At 51.9% G+C, this 14551-nt stretch overlaps 1 protein-coding gene across 9 annotated transcripts in view; it reads left to right on the top strand.

Moving 5' to 3' along the window:
• The window catches only part of CAMSAP1 (calmodulin regulated spectrin associated protein 1), a 55435-nt gene that overhangs the window by 29760 nt on the left and 11124 nt on the right, over positions 1 to 14551 (top strand). For 4 of the 9 annotated variants that reach the window (XM_082401794.1, XM_082401795.1, XM_082401798.1 and 1 more), the window contains 7 exons: positions 299 to 331; positions 2331 to 2472; positions 11074 to 11213; positions 11301 to 11397; positions 12906 to 13062; positions 13520 to 13611; positions 14152 to 14236. In XM_082401794.1, the coding sequence (XP_082257920.1) occupies positions 299 to 331; positions 2331 to 2472; positions 11074 to 11213; positions 11301 to 11397; positions 12906 to 13062; positions 13520 to 13611; positions 14152 to 14236 (746 nt within the window). The remainder of the gene's footprint in view (positions 1 to 298; positions 332 to 2330; positions 2473 to 11073; positions 11214 to 11300; positions 11398 to 12905; positions 13063 to 13519; positions 13612 to 14151; positions 14237 to 14551) is intronic. The other 5 variants (XM_082401796.1, XM_082401801.1, XM_082401800.1 and 2 more) reach the window with 2 other exon arrangements.

Below are 14551 nucleotides of genomic sequence, written 5' to 3'. Positions count from 1 at the left end.
CTCGCTGAGCCCCTCCCCGAATGGCGGTTGGCACCTGTCCTTTTTGGTGCCCGGCCCGTGCAGAGTTTCCAGAGTAGCCTTTGCTCCCGCAGAGGCCAGTGTCGTAGAGGTGCCTGTGAGCTTCCCCCGCGGTCATCTGCTAGTGCAGAGGGTCCCGTGCGCTGGACAGATCTTACCTCTCAGAGGACGTCCCGCCTCTCGTGTGAACGTGGTGTGCAAGTGTGTGTCTCGTCTGTCCACACGTGGACCTGCCCTGCTGACCTCCTCTCCTGTCTTCCTTCCCTTGCTTCCCGAGCAGTCTCCCTCCAAGTGGTACTGGAAGTTAGTGCCTGTAAGTGAGCTCCGCGTGTGCGCCCAGCTGCCGTCCAGTGGGCCATCCCGCCGCAACCACTTGCTTCCATTACAGATTGCTCGTGACTGTTTGTCTGAATGTCCTCCTTGGTGGTGTTGTTGCATTTCCTGCGGGGCAGTGATGGCCCGGTTCTGGGCACAGTAGACCGTAACAAGGCCCTCTGGAGCCCTAAGGTGCATTTTGTAGCCAACACCCAGACTGTGGTTTTGCCCAGTTCCTTAGGTAGACTTGCAGACAGTTTCTTCTTTGTACACATAGTTAACTTTTTTGTATGATGATCTTCAAGGTCAGTGACAGGCTGTATTCTCCTTTCTAATAGGTACCAGCAGGAATGACAAATCATCCAATTTGCCGAGTTACCCTTTGGATTTGTCCTTCCTGGTGTTACGGTGCATGGTGATTCGGTCTGCAGCTCTAGCTGTGCTTCACCTGGTGACCTGTTCTGGAAGCAGAACCGGTTTGTTACACTGTTTCCCACGGAAAAGTACCTGGCGCTCCAAGTGGTGCATTTTAAAATGAAGTTTTGGAGAACAAATCTTTTTGAAGACTCCTTTATTTGCCTGATCCTTTAGTTTAATTATTTGGATTAAATGATCCTTAGAATTCCATCATAAAGGAGATACCGCGGATATAAACTGTCAGTGCGATCCGCGTGAGCAGTGATACAGTCTGCTTTGTAGCTGATGGATAATTTTGCTTCTCTTTGAAATCTATTAATAACAAAGAGGGGGTAAGCATTTTTATGCATATTTACGTATCTCTTAACTCCTCGAAAACTGAAGGCCAGAGAGAGAACTATTAAAAGCAGTTACGAGGTGTAGTGAGGACACAGTCAGAAATGCAGGTGTCCTCCAGGAAGTGGGGTTTCAGACGAGACTTGCATAAAAACGGGAAGATGTGGCCGCGAGCAGAGCGCCTGTAGGTTTCCTCCTAGCACTTGGTCGCCACGGCTGCCTGAGCGCACGTCTGGCCCGTCGGGAGCGGGCTGAGCGCGAGCAGGCCGCTGGGGGTTTGGAGCAGGGCCCCCTCGAGGGGCGGCACCGGCTGCCCCGGCCCCGGGCTTCCGCGCTTTCCCTGATGCAGACGCATGGCGCCCGCCCTCGGCCGCGAGACCGGCTGCTTCCCCGCTTGCCGCGCTCGGCCCGCGCTGTCTGTGTGTGTGGAGACCTGGCCCGGCGGGCGCCTCGGGCTCTGCATGCGGGAGCGCCACGGCTGGCCCGAGAAACAAGTTAAAGCGCGGCTGCAGGAAATGCCAGGCTCACCTGTGCCACAGGACGTGGTGGCCTGGCGGCCCGTGTGTCTGTGCTTGTGAGCGAGGCCCAGTTACAGGGGCAGCGCCCAGGGCCGCGGGGAGGCTCAGAGCACCGTGCACGTGGTTTCCTGTGAAGGCAGAAGCACAGAAACCTTGAAAAATGCTTATTTTTTCTAGCACTCAGGTTCCTGGCGCTTCCGTGCACTTACGGAGGGGCTGGTCGACGGATTAGACGGCACTTCGTCTAACCTGGTTTGGGGAATTCCGCACACTCTATGTTAATGCTGCTTTGTGTTTTTCATAGTGGCCAAGGTTAATGCTGCTAATCCTGAGAAAAGTAACAGTAACGTGGGTCTTGCCAGCGTAGGGCGTTCACCATTTAACTTGTTTCTCATCCGCTGGTGGTGCGCGGCCTCTGGCAGTGTAGACGTGTGTCCTGCTTCCTTCCCCTGGGTGTGCCCAGCCCTTTAGAGTGAGACGGCCCGGCGTCATTAGCAGCTAATTGCTGTCACCCAGTGTGGCCACGAAGCCCAGTTCCCTGGATTGACATACGTTCCAGGCAGAGTAGGCAGTCCAGACATTTGGGGCTTTCCCATGTGATTGCCGCTGTTCTAAACATCGTCCTGCAGGACTTCTGTTAACTCTAGATTTGGCGGCCTGCCTGTGACGTAGGCGGCAGTGACGGCACCTCGTGCGTAGTGACCCTTTCCCTTTTCTCCGTCGCAGGTGCGCTACCGCCGAGAGCACCTGTCAACGAGGCAGCCGCCCTACTTCCCGCTGTTGGAGGACCTGATGCGGGACGGCAGCCACGGGGCTGCTCTCTTGGCCGTGGTCCACTACTACTGCCCGGAGCAGATGAAGCTGGACGGTGAGTGGAGCGTGTGCCTCTGGAACGGACCTGAGGCGCAGGAGGCTGTTAGGATGCTCTGATCCAGACAATGAAAACACCGGAGAGTCACCCTGAGTCCTTAGTGCTGACTGGGGCAGCGCAGAGACGGACAGCTCTGACGATGATGTGTTTGTCTTTAGCCTGCGTTTTCTCTGGTGGAGAAATGGGACTTTGAAATATTTGGGCAATGTGTTAAATACTGGTGACTGTACTTCAGTCTCAGAACGGTTGACAGCTCGTCAGCCCTACTCTAGTTGATTTAAACATCTAGAATGTGGTTTAGGAAAATGAGTGCAGACCCATCTGTTGCCAAACCGTGAGTGACCCACGTGGGCTTGGTGTTGGCGGCACCACCGTGTCGTGTGTCTCTGAGGTGCTCACGCCTGGCCGCGGGGAGAGGTGTGGGAGATGCCGAGAGCAGCGTGGCGCCGGGCCCCCCTCCAGGGCCGTGCGGACAGGAACCCTGGTGTAGGTTTTGCTGAGTCTGCTTCTTTCTGGGGGAGGGCGGTGTGAGGCCCACGGATGCCCCGACCGCTGGCCACACGTGGAGCGTCTCTCAGACTCACTGCCGTCGCTGAGCTGACGTCGGTCGTGCTTCTGATCCGAATGCGGAAGTGCTGGGTTTTGTAGTTTCTGAAGCACACGGCTGACCTTGAAAGAGAGGGGGGCTCAGGTTCCAAGAGGGGTTCTCCATCGGTGATTGAAAACCCCCAAATTGGTGCGTGGTGGCCCCGGGCCCGTCAGGCCTCTGTCCCCGGGCGGCCTGGGCCGTGTGCCGCTGAGACCTGTAACCAGGGCCCTGGGAAGGACTGGGGAGGCTCTCCCGCGGCCAGGGAAGACCCAGGAGGCTCGTCTCAGGCCGGAGGCGGAGGTCGTTGCTGAGGAAGTGAGCTGCCAGGCTGCGTCCCAGGCGAGTTTGTTCGGTACAGGACTCGTTCGGCGGGAGTCAGAGCAGAGTGTTGCTGTGTGGGAGCGCGGCCGCCGCCAGGCCCGCCAGACCCGCAGAGAAGGGGCCCGCCACCGCCAGGCCCGCCAGACATGCAGGGAATGGCCCCGCCGCCGCCAGACCCGTCAGACCCACAGAGAAGGGCCTTGCCGCCGCCAGACCCGTCAGACCCACAGAGAAGGGGCCCGCCACCGCCAGGCCCGCCAGACATGCAGGGAATGGCCCCGCCGCCGCCAGGCCCGCCAGACCCGCAGAGAAGGGGCCCGCCGCCGCCGCCAGACCCGTCAGACCCACAGAGAAGGGGCCTGCCGCCGCCAGGCCCGCCAGACATGCAGGGAATGGCCCCGCCGCCGCCAGGCCCGCCAGACCCGCAGGGAAGGGGCCCGCCGCCGCCAGGGCCGCCAGACCCACAGGGAAGGACCCCGCTGCCTCCAGGGCTGCGGGGAAGGACCCAGCCGCCGCCAGGCCTGCCAGACCCGCAGAGAAGGGCCCCGCCTCCGCCAGGCTGGCAGGCGCCGCGGACAGACCTGGCTGAGCAAGAGCGCCTGGATGTGAGCGCAGGGTGTTGAAAATGCCAGCGTCCGGGGCGCTCGAGCACGCGGGGCTCCCTCCCCTCGGCCCTCCGCCCGCTGCGTGTGTGGGTGGGCAGTCCCGGCTCGAGCTTTGTTCAGCCTGTCTCTAACCTGTCCTCCGGGGTCTCGAGACAAAAACAGCTACGAGGGACAGAGAGCCTCTGCTACCAAGAAGGGAAAACCCACGGCAGGATGTGAGTGTCAAAGCTCATTGCGCCTAATAGCAGAACGTCAAAACGGGGCTTTAAAAACGACAGAACCACAGGGTGGAGGGACCAGAGCCAGACTCATGACTTAACTTGCAGGACCAGGCTGAGGAAGCAGGTGAGAGCAGAGTGAGGCCGGAGGGGACGTGAACACGCGGACGCAGGCTGGGCCCAGTGCACCAGCTCGTAGGGGTCGTGCTCTTTTAAAATGAGGAAGCCTGGAGGCCTTTACAAAAATGGGCTTGATTCAGGCCACGGAAGAAACCTCGACAGATTGCAGAGAATTGATAGTTCCTCACAACACAGTAAAACGAGAAGTCAGTAACAAACGTGCAGCGTCTTTTCTCCAAACCTTTAAAATTGATAATGCTTAGAAACCAGAGAAGATACTTCAAAATAGTTCATGGATCAAAGTAGAAATCATAGTGGAATTTTCTAGTGGGAGCTCTATAAGGGCAGGCGTTTTTATCTGTTTGTTCACTGATACATCGCAATCGTCTAAAATAGCGTCTGGGACAAATTGGCGTTTGGTCAGGTATTTGTTGAATTAAATGAATGAATGACGTACATGCCAGAGCTCACAGGACGCAGCTCAGAGTGACAGGTGAAGGGAAACGTCGCCTCAGTGCCTAGTCTGGACAGTAAGGAATTTAAGAATTAATGGACCAGGTTGATCTCAGCGCATTCAAAAAGAACATAGAAATAAACCCAAAAAAGCTGAAGGAAGAAAAATAAGAGAGTAGTGTTTCTCCTCTGGTCAGAAATCAGCCCAGCACATGGAGGAGGCAGACTGAATTGCAGGTTCCGTCCTGAAGAGGACGGCCCGCCTGGGCTCTGGACAAGCCGCCTGGTGAAGGAGCGGAGTAGAGGGGTGCAGAGGTGGCCGAGCCGAGGGTCCTGGGAGGGCTCCGGAACGGGCGTGCAGGTCGTCTTTGTCGGGGTTATTCCGGCACCAGGAGCAGAGCATGGGAGGAAGGGCATAGGCTTTCTTTCCTTCTTAACGTGGGTTGAAAATCCTGTGTAAAGTCCTAGAAAACAAGAATTGAATGCCTGAGCGTGTTCTGTGCAGTCATCTGAGGAGGCACAGACCAAGATCTGTTAGAAGCCACTGCCCGTTTGTGATGGACGCCCTTGGCCTGCCGCTGACGTGCTCTGACCCCACAGAGGTTCTCGACCCCAGACTGTTGCAGTCAGGGGGCCGGGAGGGTGTGCCGTACGTAGCCCCAGCCCTGGCAGGGTGGCTCTGTCCACCTGCCCTGCGCGCGGTGCCAGCTCCTGGTGAGTGTTGGGACCCACAGAAGACCTGTCTGTAGTGCTGGGGAATAAACTCAACCAAAAGATGTGAGACCGTGGGAAAAATCGTGAACTCTGCCGTAGGGTGGGACTTAAACTATATTCTTAGATGCCAAGAAGCAGTATAAAAATTGTGGTTTCCCCTGATTGTTCATGCAGTTGTTGCGAGTGCTTTCTACAGAAATTGACAAGGGAATGTGAGCATTCATGTGGAAGACTGGAGGCCAAAGGGACAAAATGGATGATTTGGATACTTTATTTTTATTTATTTTTGGCTGCGTTGGGTCTTTGTTGCTGTGCGCAGGCTTTCTCTAGTCGCGGCGAGTGGGGGCTACTCTTCGTTGCGGTGCGTGGGCTTCTCGTTGCGGTGGCTTCTCTTGTTGCGGAGCACGGGCTCTAGGCGCGCGGGGTTCAGTAGTTGTGACTCGCAGGCTTAGTGGCTCCGCAGCATGTGGGATCTTCCCAGATCAGCGCTCAAACCCGTGTCCCCTGCATTGACAGGTGGATTCTTAACCACTGTGCCACCAGGGAAGTCCTGGAGACTTTATTTCGATGTGAGTTTACTTTTACAGAGAAGGTGCAGGAATTGGTGCGTACTTGTCCCCAGACTTTCCAGCCGTTACATCTTGTCACATTTGTGCTCTTTCTCCCTGAGCTAGTTGGGAATAACTGGAGAACAAATACATTCTTTTTTTTTTTTTTTAAACTTCAACAACCTTTTATTACCAAACTCACGCAGGGTTAACCCTTTAACCCACCTAACAGCAAAACAGCATCTCCAACAGGATCTAAGATGGAGGTGCACACCTAATAAAGATTGTCTGTTAAAAAAAAGAATAAAAAAAAATATACACACACTTGAATAAGTATTTTTTAAAAAAGCAAAATTCACCAGTCTTGTAAAAAAAAAAATCCCCAAGTGATTTCAATCCAAAAAAACCAAAATCCAGCATGGCAGTCTGTGCTGGCTCAGAAACCTCAACTCAGGATGCACCTAGGAGAAAAGCATTTCCTCTTAAAAAAGAAATCCACCTATCTCCTTCTTCCTGTTCAGCTTACACAGCTTATTCCTGGAAATACCCAGTGACTGCACGAACAGGCCCCAGTCACACTCCCCAGCCTCTGCCTGTCGCTGGAGGTTCCCACCAAGGACTGTTCCGTAGCGATTGTCACCTCGACTGCAGTCGGGAAATTGACCCCTAATTTCTGAGAACCTGCAAAATGTCCTCAGGCTTCCTGGGGGCTCCGTGAAAGATCGCGGGTCAGTGTACCCTGACTGAGATGGGAATGCAGGCTGGGCGAAGGGGGCTTTTCCAAATGAAGACACCCGACACCTTCAAACCTGAAGTTTAACCTACCAGGTGAAAACTAGTAGCAGCTGGCCCTACCCAAAGAGTGCTGGTCTCCCTGCTTTACCCATAAAAGTAGTAACGAAGAGGAGGAGAGTCCAGAGTGTTTGACCTCACGTCCCTGCCAGGAACTTGGAGCCATGGGCGGCGTACTCCAGGCCGAGGTCGCAGGGGAGCTTTTCCATTTCTGGCCGCTCCTGGCAGCCTGGCTCATGGCCGCTCCGTGGACGCTGTGTTCCCTTGTGCAGGGTGCTTAAGAATTACCAGGGAGGGGGCTTCCCTGGTGGCACAGTGGTTAGGACTCCACGCTGCCAATGCAGGGGGCCCGGGTTCGATCCCTGGTCAGGGAACTAGATCCCACATGCATAGCGCAACCAAGAGTTCGCATGCCACAACTAAAGAGCTGGCGAGCCGCAACTAAGGAGCCCGTCAGCCGCAACTAAGGAACACACGTGCCGCAACTAAGGAGCTCGTCTGCTGCAACTAAGACCCAGCACAACCAAATAAATAAATAAATAGATAAAATAAGCATTAAAAAAAAAAGAATTACCAGGGAAATTATGTTTTCAATTTGACTTTGTCACTGACGGATACTTGGATAGCAACTTCTAGAAAACTGCTCAGAGGACTTCCCCCGAGGTCACGGCCACAGATCCTTCCAGTTGACGGGCCCTTCGCTGGCCTTGGGCAGCAGTGCGTTGATTTTAGAGAACTGTCTGCACCCAGGGAGCCCTCTGTGCACCGACAGCGGGGAGGGATGCGCGGTCTGTGGCACTGCCTTTCTCCTGAACGTAGGAGCCCCAGAGCCGGAGACAGGGCCTCTCGCGGTTGGATTGAGCCAGGACGCAGCCGCGCCGGTGAGGTGCTCCCGGCCTGTTTGAGAACTGGCCTGATATGCTGGGCGGTGAGGGCAGCGGTGAGCTGGAGAGCACCTCGCTGGCCCGTCTAGTAAACCTCCGTGACCAGGATGAACAAAACCATCGTGTGTGCAGATAGCTCTTTATAAGTGTTTTCCAGACTGCGCGGGGCTGGGCCAGGTCTCTGAACACTGAAGCAGAACCCATGAGCTTGATGGGGTCCACGCTGTGGATCTTGTCCCAGGGTGGCGGCCTTCACATGTCTCATGTCACACGTTTGGGTCCGTGTGAAGACTTGGTGTGGGGCTTGGTGTGGTCTTCTTTCTTTCTTTTTTGTTTTTTATATTTATTTATCATCATTTATTTACTTATTTTTATTTGGTTGTGCCAGCTCTTAGTCGCGGCAGGCGGGCTCCTTAGTTGTGGCCTGTGAATTCTTAGTTGCGGCATGCATGTGGGATCTAGTTCCCTGACCAGGGATTGAACCTGGGCCCCTGCATTGGGAGCGTGGAGTCCTAACCACTGCGCCGCCAGGAAAGTCCCTGGTGTTGTTTTCTTCTGTGCAATCCAGGCTCTGGCCCAGCATCACCACCCTGTTGAGGGTCACATCTCTGCTTCCCTGTACTTGGAGCTGAGTCCCAGCCTTTCTCAGCCCTTCTTGCCCTTGACGTTTTCCAGGCATGCAGGTCGCTTAGTTGGTTGACTGTCCCTTGTCTGGCTTTGCCTGGCGTTCCCTCCTGGTGGCCTTCAGGGCCTGTGTTTCCAGCAGGAATGATGCCGCAGGGATGGTCCCTGGGTTCAGGTGGCGTGCGCTGGCTTCCTCCACTCTGAGGTCACTGCTCTTTGCTTTATGACCGACTAGTGATTGGGGAGTGGCTTCGGTCTCTCGTCGCGCTTTCACCCCAGCGTTGTCATCTGTCGGGAGTTTGTAGCTCTGCTTCTTGTTCTCTGGTGGGTCAGCACTCCTGTGCAGGGGGCTGCTCTCCTCTCCTCTCGCGTTATTTATCCACGCGGTGATTTGTATCAAGATGGCCTCGTGGATTCTTACTTTACTCAACGGATTATGATCCATGACATTCATTGTTCTCTTGCCTTGTCCCAGATTTCAGACAAGTTGTGATTTTGAAGAAGAGGAGCCTGGGGTACTTGCTCTGCAAAGACCGAGTTTTGTTTAACTTTACATCCGCTAAAGGCAGGGGAGCCGTGCAGAGAGGTCCCAACGGTGACTCTCTGTGGGACCCCAGTGCCTGGGGTGGCCCACAGCTTGTAGGGCAAGGGGGACTGGCCAGCGCAGAATGTGGGGCAAAGCGCCATCTGTGGGGGGGAAGTGCAGTGAGACTGCACCCCACATGAGCCAAACACTCTTCCTTGGATGACAGACATAAACCGGAAAAGCAGAATTTAAAAACTTTGAAAAGAAAATCAAGGAAAATATTTTTATGACATTGGTGTTGGGATGGATTATTTAAATTACAAAATAGCCAAGTAATAGAAAAAATTCCTGTATTTAACCATATTAAAATTCACTGTGGTGACAGAGGAACATCATAGACAAAATTAAGTGATAAAAGCTGTACCCATGAAAAAGTAAAGTATTTTCAACAAATATAAATTGACAAAGGATTGTCACACAGTTGTTTTGTAACCATAATACAAAAAGAATTCCTACAAATCAGTAGGAAAAAGATGAACAACCCAGAGGCAAAACAAGAACAGCCTTTTCACAGAAGACGAGGTCGGGGCGAGCCCACAGCAGTGGCGGGTGCGCCATTGCAGGAAAGCAGAGCAGGCCCAGCGGGGTGGCACAGGTGAGAGGCCCGGTGGTACTGGCGGGGTGGGGCGTGGCCCGGCGACGGTCAGGTGTGGACAGCGCAGCTTGCGGCCCCTTCCGGGAGGGTGCCGGTGCAAAGAGCATGCAAGTTTGGTTTTTCTGGCATTTTACGCAATAGTGAAAATTGTGGAATCCTAAATAGCTGTTAAAATGAGTGACTGAAATCTGCCCACGGCAGTGTAGAACTATTTGGAAACGTAATTCCGAGTTTGGGGAAAATAACAGGCTGCAACGTGATAGGCAGTTTGTTGTCATGAATGTAAATTGAAGACAGCCAGGTCAGCAGTGCACTGTTTATATGATTTATGGGCAGAGACCACATGTGGTAAAGACACCCGCACGAGACAGGTCACGGGGCTTGAGGAGGGTGGTTGCCTTGTGGGGAGGCGGGCTTCTGCACTGTGATGCTTTGTTACTGGAAGAAAATGAGATCTGCATCAGAGAAGGCAGGATGTTAATATCCGTGCCATCTGGGTAGAGAGCACGTGGGAGCCTGTTCTTTCCGTTTGTAATATTTCATAATCTGAATTGTAAAAAAGAAACATTTCTTAGCAATATAAATGTGCACAGTTACTCAGCTTATAGAAGTTTTCTCTTGAGAATTCGTAGTGCTAGGGCATCGCCGCATAGGACAGAATTCATACGTAGATCCCGGATGCTGTGAATCCCATGTGTGCATGAGATTTCTAAATCATTAAAAATGATTTCTTCTTAGGAGTAAAGTTATTTTAAAATAAGTTATGTTTCTCAATCCTGTTTATTTATTTAGAGGCAAAGTTAAGTCGTCAGTATAGCTACCTCCGATTCAGTCTTGAGTGGTACCTAGGTGTTCTAGAGGTTCCTGTCTGAGGGCGGGCCCACCTCCCCCCACGGAGCCTGCCCGGTACCCAGTGTGGGTGTCTGCGCTGGAATTTTCTGGGTGAGGGGCTGGCATCCTGCAGAGCAGCGTAAAATGGACGGTTGTCCTGCTACAGGTGCAGACAGGCAGCAGAGGAGGACTTGGGCTCTGCACAGTGCCTGAGTTGTGTGATTAGCAGTTCCTGTGCTTCTCTGTGGATAAGCCTGACGTTTCCTGTTGTATGCTCCCCTCCCCCAACCACGGAGATAACCTCACTCGAAGGACGGGGGAAAGGAACTTGGTTAAACGTTAAGTGGCCTTATGCCGCCAGGTCCTTTATAAAACTGGAAGGTGATTGTTACTGTTCCTATTGGAGGCCCAGTCTTAAAAGTTCAGGTAATGATTGTATACTTTTTAGACGTTAACAATTAAATTCAGGTCCTGGCGATTTCTCCTGTCTTTTTCTTGAGTGTTTTCTTTCTATAACATTATTTATAATACTTGTTGTGATGTTTAAATCTGTTAATGTTATTACCTTTTTAAATATCACCTCTACCTTTATTTAAATTGTTTTTCAGTTGAAAATTGCATGTATATGTACACACACACACACAAATATATGTGCACACACACACTTATGAAGCAGAATATCTTTCTAATAAATTGTAGTTTTCTTTTTATCTATTAGATATATGCTTGAAAGAGGTAACGTCGATGGCGGACAGTCTGTATAATATTCGGCTTCTGAGAGAATTCTCAAATGAATATCTTAACAAGTGCTTTTATCTCACTCTAGAAGATATGCTGTATGCTCCCTTAGTGTTGAAGGTAATAATGAATTATTAAAAACACATTTTTAAAACGCTGTGTGAATAAGCTCCTCACTGTGTCCTTGATTTCTTGTTTTCCTTTTAGCCAAACGTTATGGTTTTTATTGCCGAACTCTTCTGGTGGTTTGAGAATGTCAAACCAGACTTTGTTCAGCCCAGGGATGTTCAGGAGCTGAAAGATGGTGAGTGACAAACTTTCCATAAGTGGCAGCTGTTTCCTCTCAGGGAGTCGTGGCCCAGCACTCAGAAGGTGTACTAAGCTGGTTCCTGGTTTTTGTACGACAGTGGTGTTTAAGTGGTTTCTTTTGGGAGGACAGGGCGCTGTCACAGTCTGGGCCCCTGTCTGGTGCGCCGTGGTGGTCGCGCACAGAGCTCCTCCAGACGGTGAGCTCGGGGTCCGTCCTGGCCCCGCGGCGTCAGAATCCAAGGGCAAGCAGGAGACGTTGGAGAGAAGGTTCCAGGTGATTCTGACGAACTTCTGGCAGGAAGTGCTCTGGTCTGTGATGCCAGTCCTCACCCTCCGCAGCTCTGACTTTTTTGCCCCTAAAACAAGGCAGAAAAAAATCTGTTTTACCACAGAGTAAAATGATCTGCCAGCCTTGAGAATCTACAAAACTTTAAGAAGATGATATGGGAGAATGTTTTCATGTCCTTGTGATTTCTTACAAAGAATATAAAAATTTTAGCCACAGAGGAAAAGATTGATAATTGGCCACATTAAAATGTAGACCTTTTTTTCATTAAAAGATGATGAAAAGAGTAAAAAAAAAAAAAAAAAAAAAAGGAAATCAAGTAGCTACCAGGGGTAGAAGATCCTTGTCGTATACCTACAGCAGATACAGTGTCCAGAACATATCCAAAGACGAAAAAGACAAACCAATAAAAAAAAGAGCAAAAGACTTGAACAGGTGCTTCGTGAAAGCAGGACTCCGGGTGCCTAATAACGTTATGAAAAGGTGCTCAGCCTCATCAGGGATTAAACCAGAAGTGACACACAGAGACACCCCCGCCGTGCCGGCAGAGCAGACGCCCAGACAGGGCCAGGGCTCGGGGCGGTGGCCAAGGCGTGCGCCCTGCCCCTGAGGACCGCGGCGGCTCCCCCGGGCGGTGCGCGGTCCGGCTCCGGAGTCCAGCTCCTGCTGCCGGGACTGTCCCTGGCACCGCCTTGGTGACGCCTGGGGCTGACGTTCTGGGGAGCAGCCTCAGAGATGGGGTTCCTGTTCAGACTGGAGCTTCGGGCTGGGCCTGATCTCCTCCCCTGACCCCACGGGGGCCTGAGCCGAAGTGGCCACTGAGGTGGTCAGTCACGTGCTGGGCTCAGAGGACCGGGTCTCTGCAGCTGAGCAGCCGCCTCCTTGAGGGTTTGGCCGGCAGGCGGCGTGGCGGCCCCCCCACCGCAGGGCCCCGGCGACGAGGCCGCTTGTTAGTCGCCCGGACGCCGCCTGCAGTCCCAGTGCTCGCTCTTCCGCTGTGTCGGCTCTTTTGATCTTAGTACTCACGTTGGTATAATATTTATCGTATTCTCTGCAGAATACATTTGTTGACCTTGAAACCATTTTATTTTTTTGGAGAAGTTCTGGTTTCAGGTAAAAGTTGGGTTTGTAGTGCTTATAAAACCGGATTTTTTTTAGAGTCTTCTTGCTGATGTTGTAACTGTAAATAATACATTTCTATAAAATCGTTTCTGCAGCTAAATCAGTGTCGCACCCCCGAAGCACGCGGCCTCCTGTCCCCATCTCCAACGCCACCAAGCGCAGCTTCCTGGCCAGCCCCGCGGCGGCGAGCCCAGCCGATTCGCAGCCCCCCACCCAGCTGCACCACCTGCACCTCGAAGAGCCTGAGCTCCTGTAAGTCTGTCTGCTCTCGGGACAGGGCCGCCATCCTGCCTCCCTTTTCTTGCTGGTTTACAGTTCCCGTGGGAATGACCTTTTCTCAGGGGTGATGGCAAGCCTGTGCGGAGTAGGTAGTGAGAGGGCCCCCTCTGGCCCCTGCTCCCCTGGAGGCGAGCAGGGTAGCCTGAATGAGAACTTGAATTTACTGTGAAAAGTTGAAACCTGTTGTATTACAGGCCATAACCAGAGGTCAGTATGTCCCCTAGCTGCAGTTTGGATGTTTATCCCAAGTTTGAAGTTCTTGGCACATTTTTGGTTCATTTTTATAATAATTAATTTTCCCAAGGAATCTGTGAACTTCTTCCAGGTTGGTGTGAATTCATGATGGTCTCCGTAGCTTCTTACGCATTTGTTTTTGAACTTGAAGATTGGTGAGGTAGTGATTTTTCTCTCCCATCCTTTCTCTGTTTAGGGGGAAGGGGCCCTCTGCCTTTAGCCCATCGCATCCGTTGTTGCCACTGAGACAGAAACAGCAAAAGACAGTGCAGGGAGAGGACCCCCCTGGTAAGAAGCGCCGTCTCCCCTTGGCCTGCGGTTTCTCATCCCTCTCACTGGAGTTCATTAATATCGTGGCTCTCAAAATAAATGGACTCATCATGATGTAGTAATGTTAGTTGAGAAGACTGTGGCAGAATTTGTTCTGGTTTTTATTGGTGTACCTTAGAATTTATAGTCTTTACAGTGAAAATATTCCTGAGACGTAATGAATCACATGGAGCACACAGAAAATTACCGTTGTCTTGCGGCAAGAGCTTATACATTGACATCCACTCGTTATCTCAGTGGGCCGTTGACATCATTTAATTGATATCGACGTGTAATTAACACTGATTATTTTCATGACCGTGATCACTGTTGAATTACACACTGCCTATTATCGAAACTGTTAAAAATTGTATTGTGATTATTTGCTTTCCTTAGCAGTTTTGATGTACTGAGTTATGGTGCATTTCCTTGAGAAATGGTTATTATAGTGAAAGAATTTCAAATGATATAAAATCATTTACTTAATGCTGAACATAAACTGTTTTCTCCAAACTGCAGACCAGCGACACCGATCTAATTCCTTAACCCGAGTCGACGGTCAGCCCCGAGGAGCATCAATAGCATGGACAGAAAAAAAAAACAGGTGACGTGTCCGCGCGTCAAATACATTTCTCCTTGAAGTGTTCGTTAGTCTCAGAGCAGTGCCCCAGATGTGGTGCAGGGACCCCTGGGGCCCACGGTGTCCCTTGGAGGCAGAATTATATCCGTAACAATGCTGGGATGTCACTGCTTTTCCCATTCTGAGGGCCTCGCGAAGTGTGGGATCACAGCAGGTTGAATCAGATCAGACGCAAGAATCCAACCAGATGTCAGGTCTGCAAAAATGTGAATGATACCACTCTTTACACTCTGCACTTGTCTGTTTGAGAAAATATGGCCACTGCTCATGTGATAGATT

Source organism: Balaenoptera borealis, assembly GCF_965194805.1.
Source record: "Balaenoptera borealis genome assembly, chromosome: 8".
Lineage (NCBI taxonomy): Eukaryota > Metazoa > Chordata > Mammalia > Artiodactyla > Balaenopteridae > Balaenoptera > Balaenoptera borealis.
The sequence above is the reverse complement of the archived record's forward strand: the minus strand, read 5'-3'. Positions and strand labels throughout refer to the sequence as shown.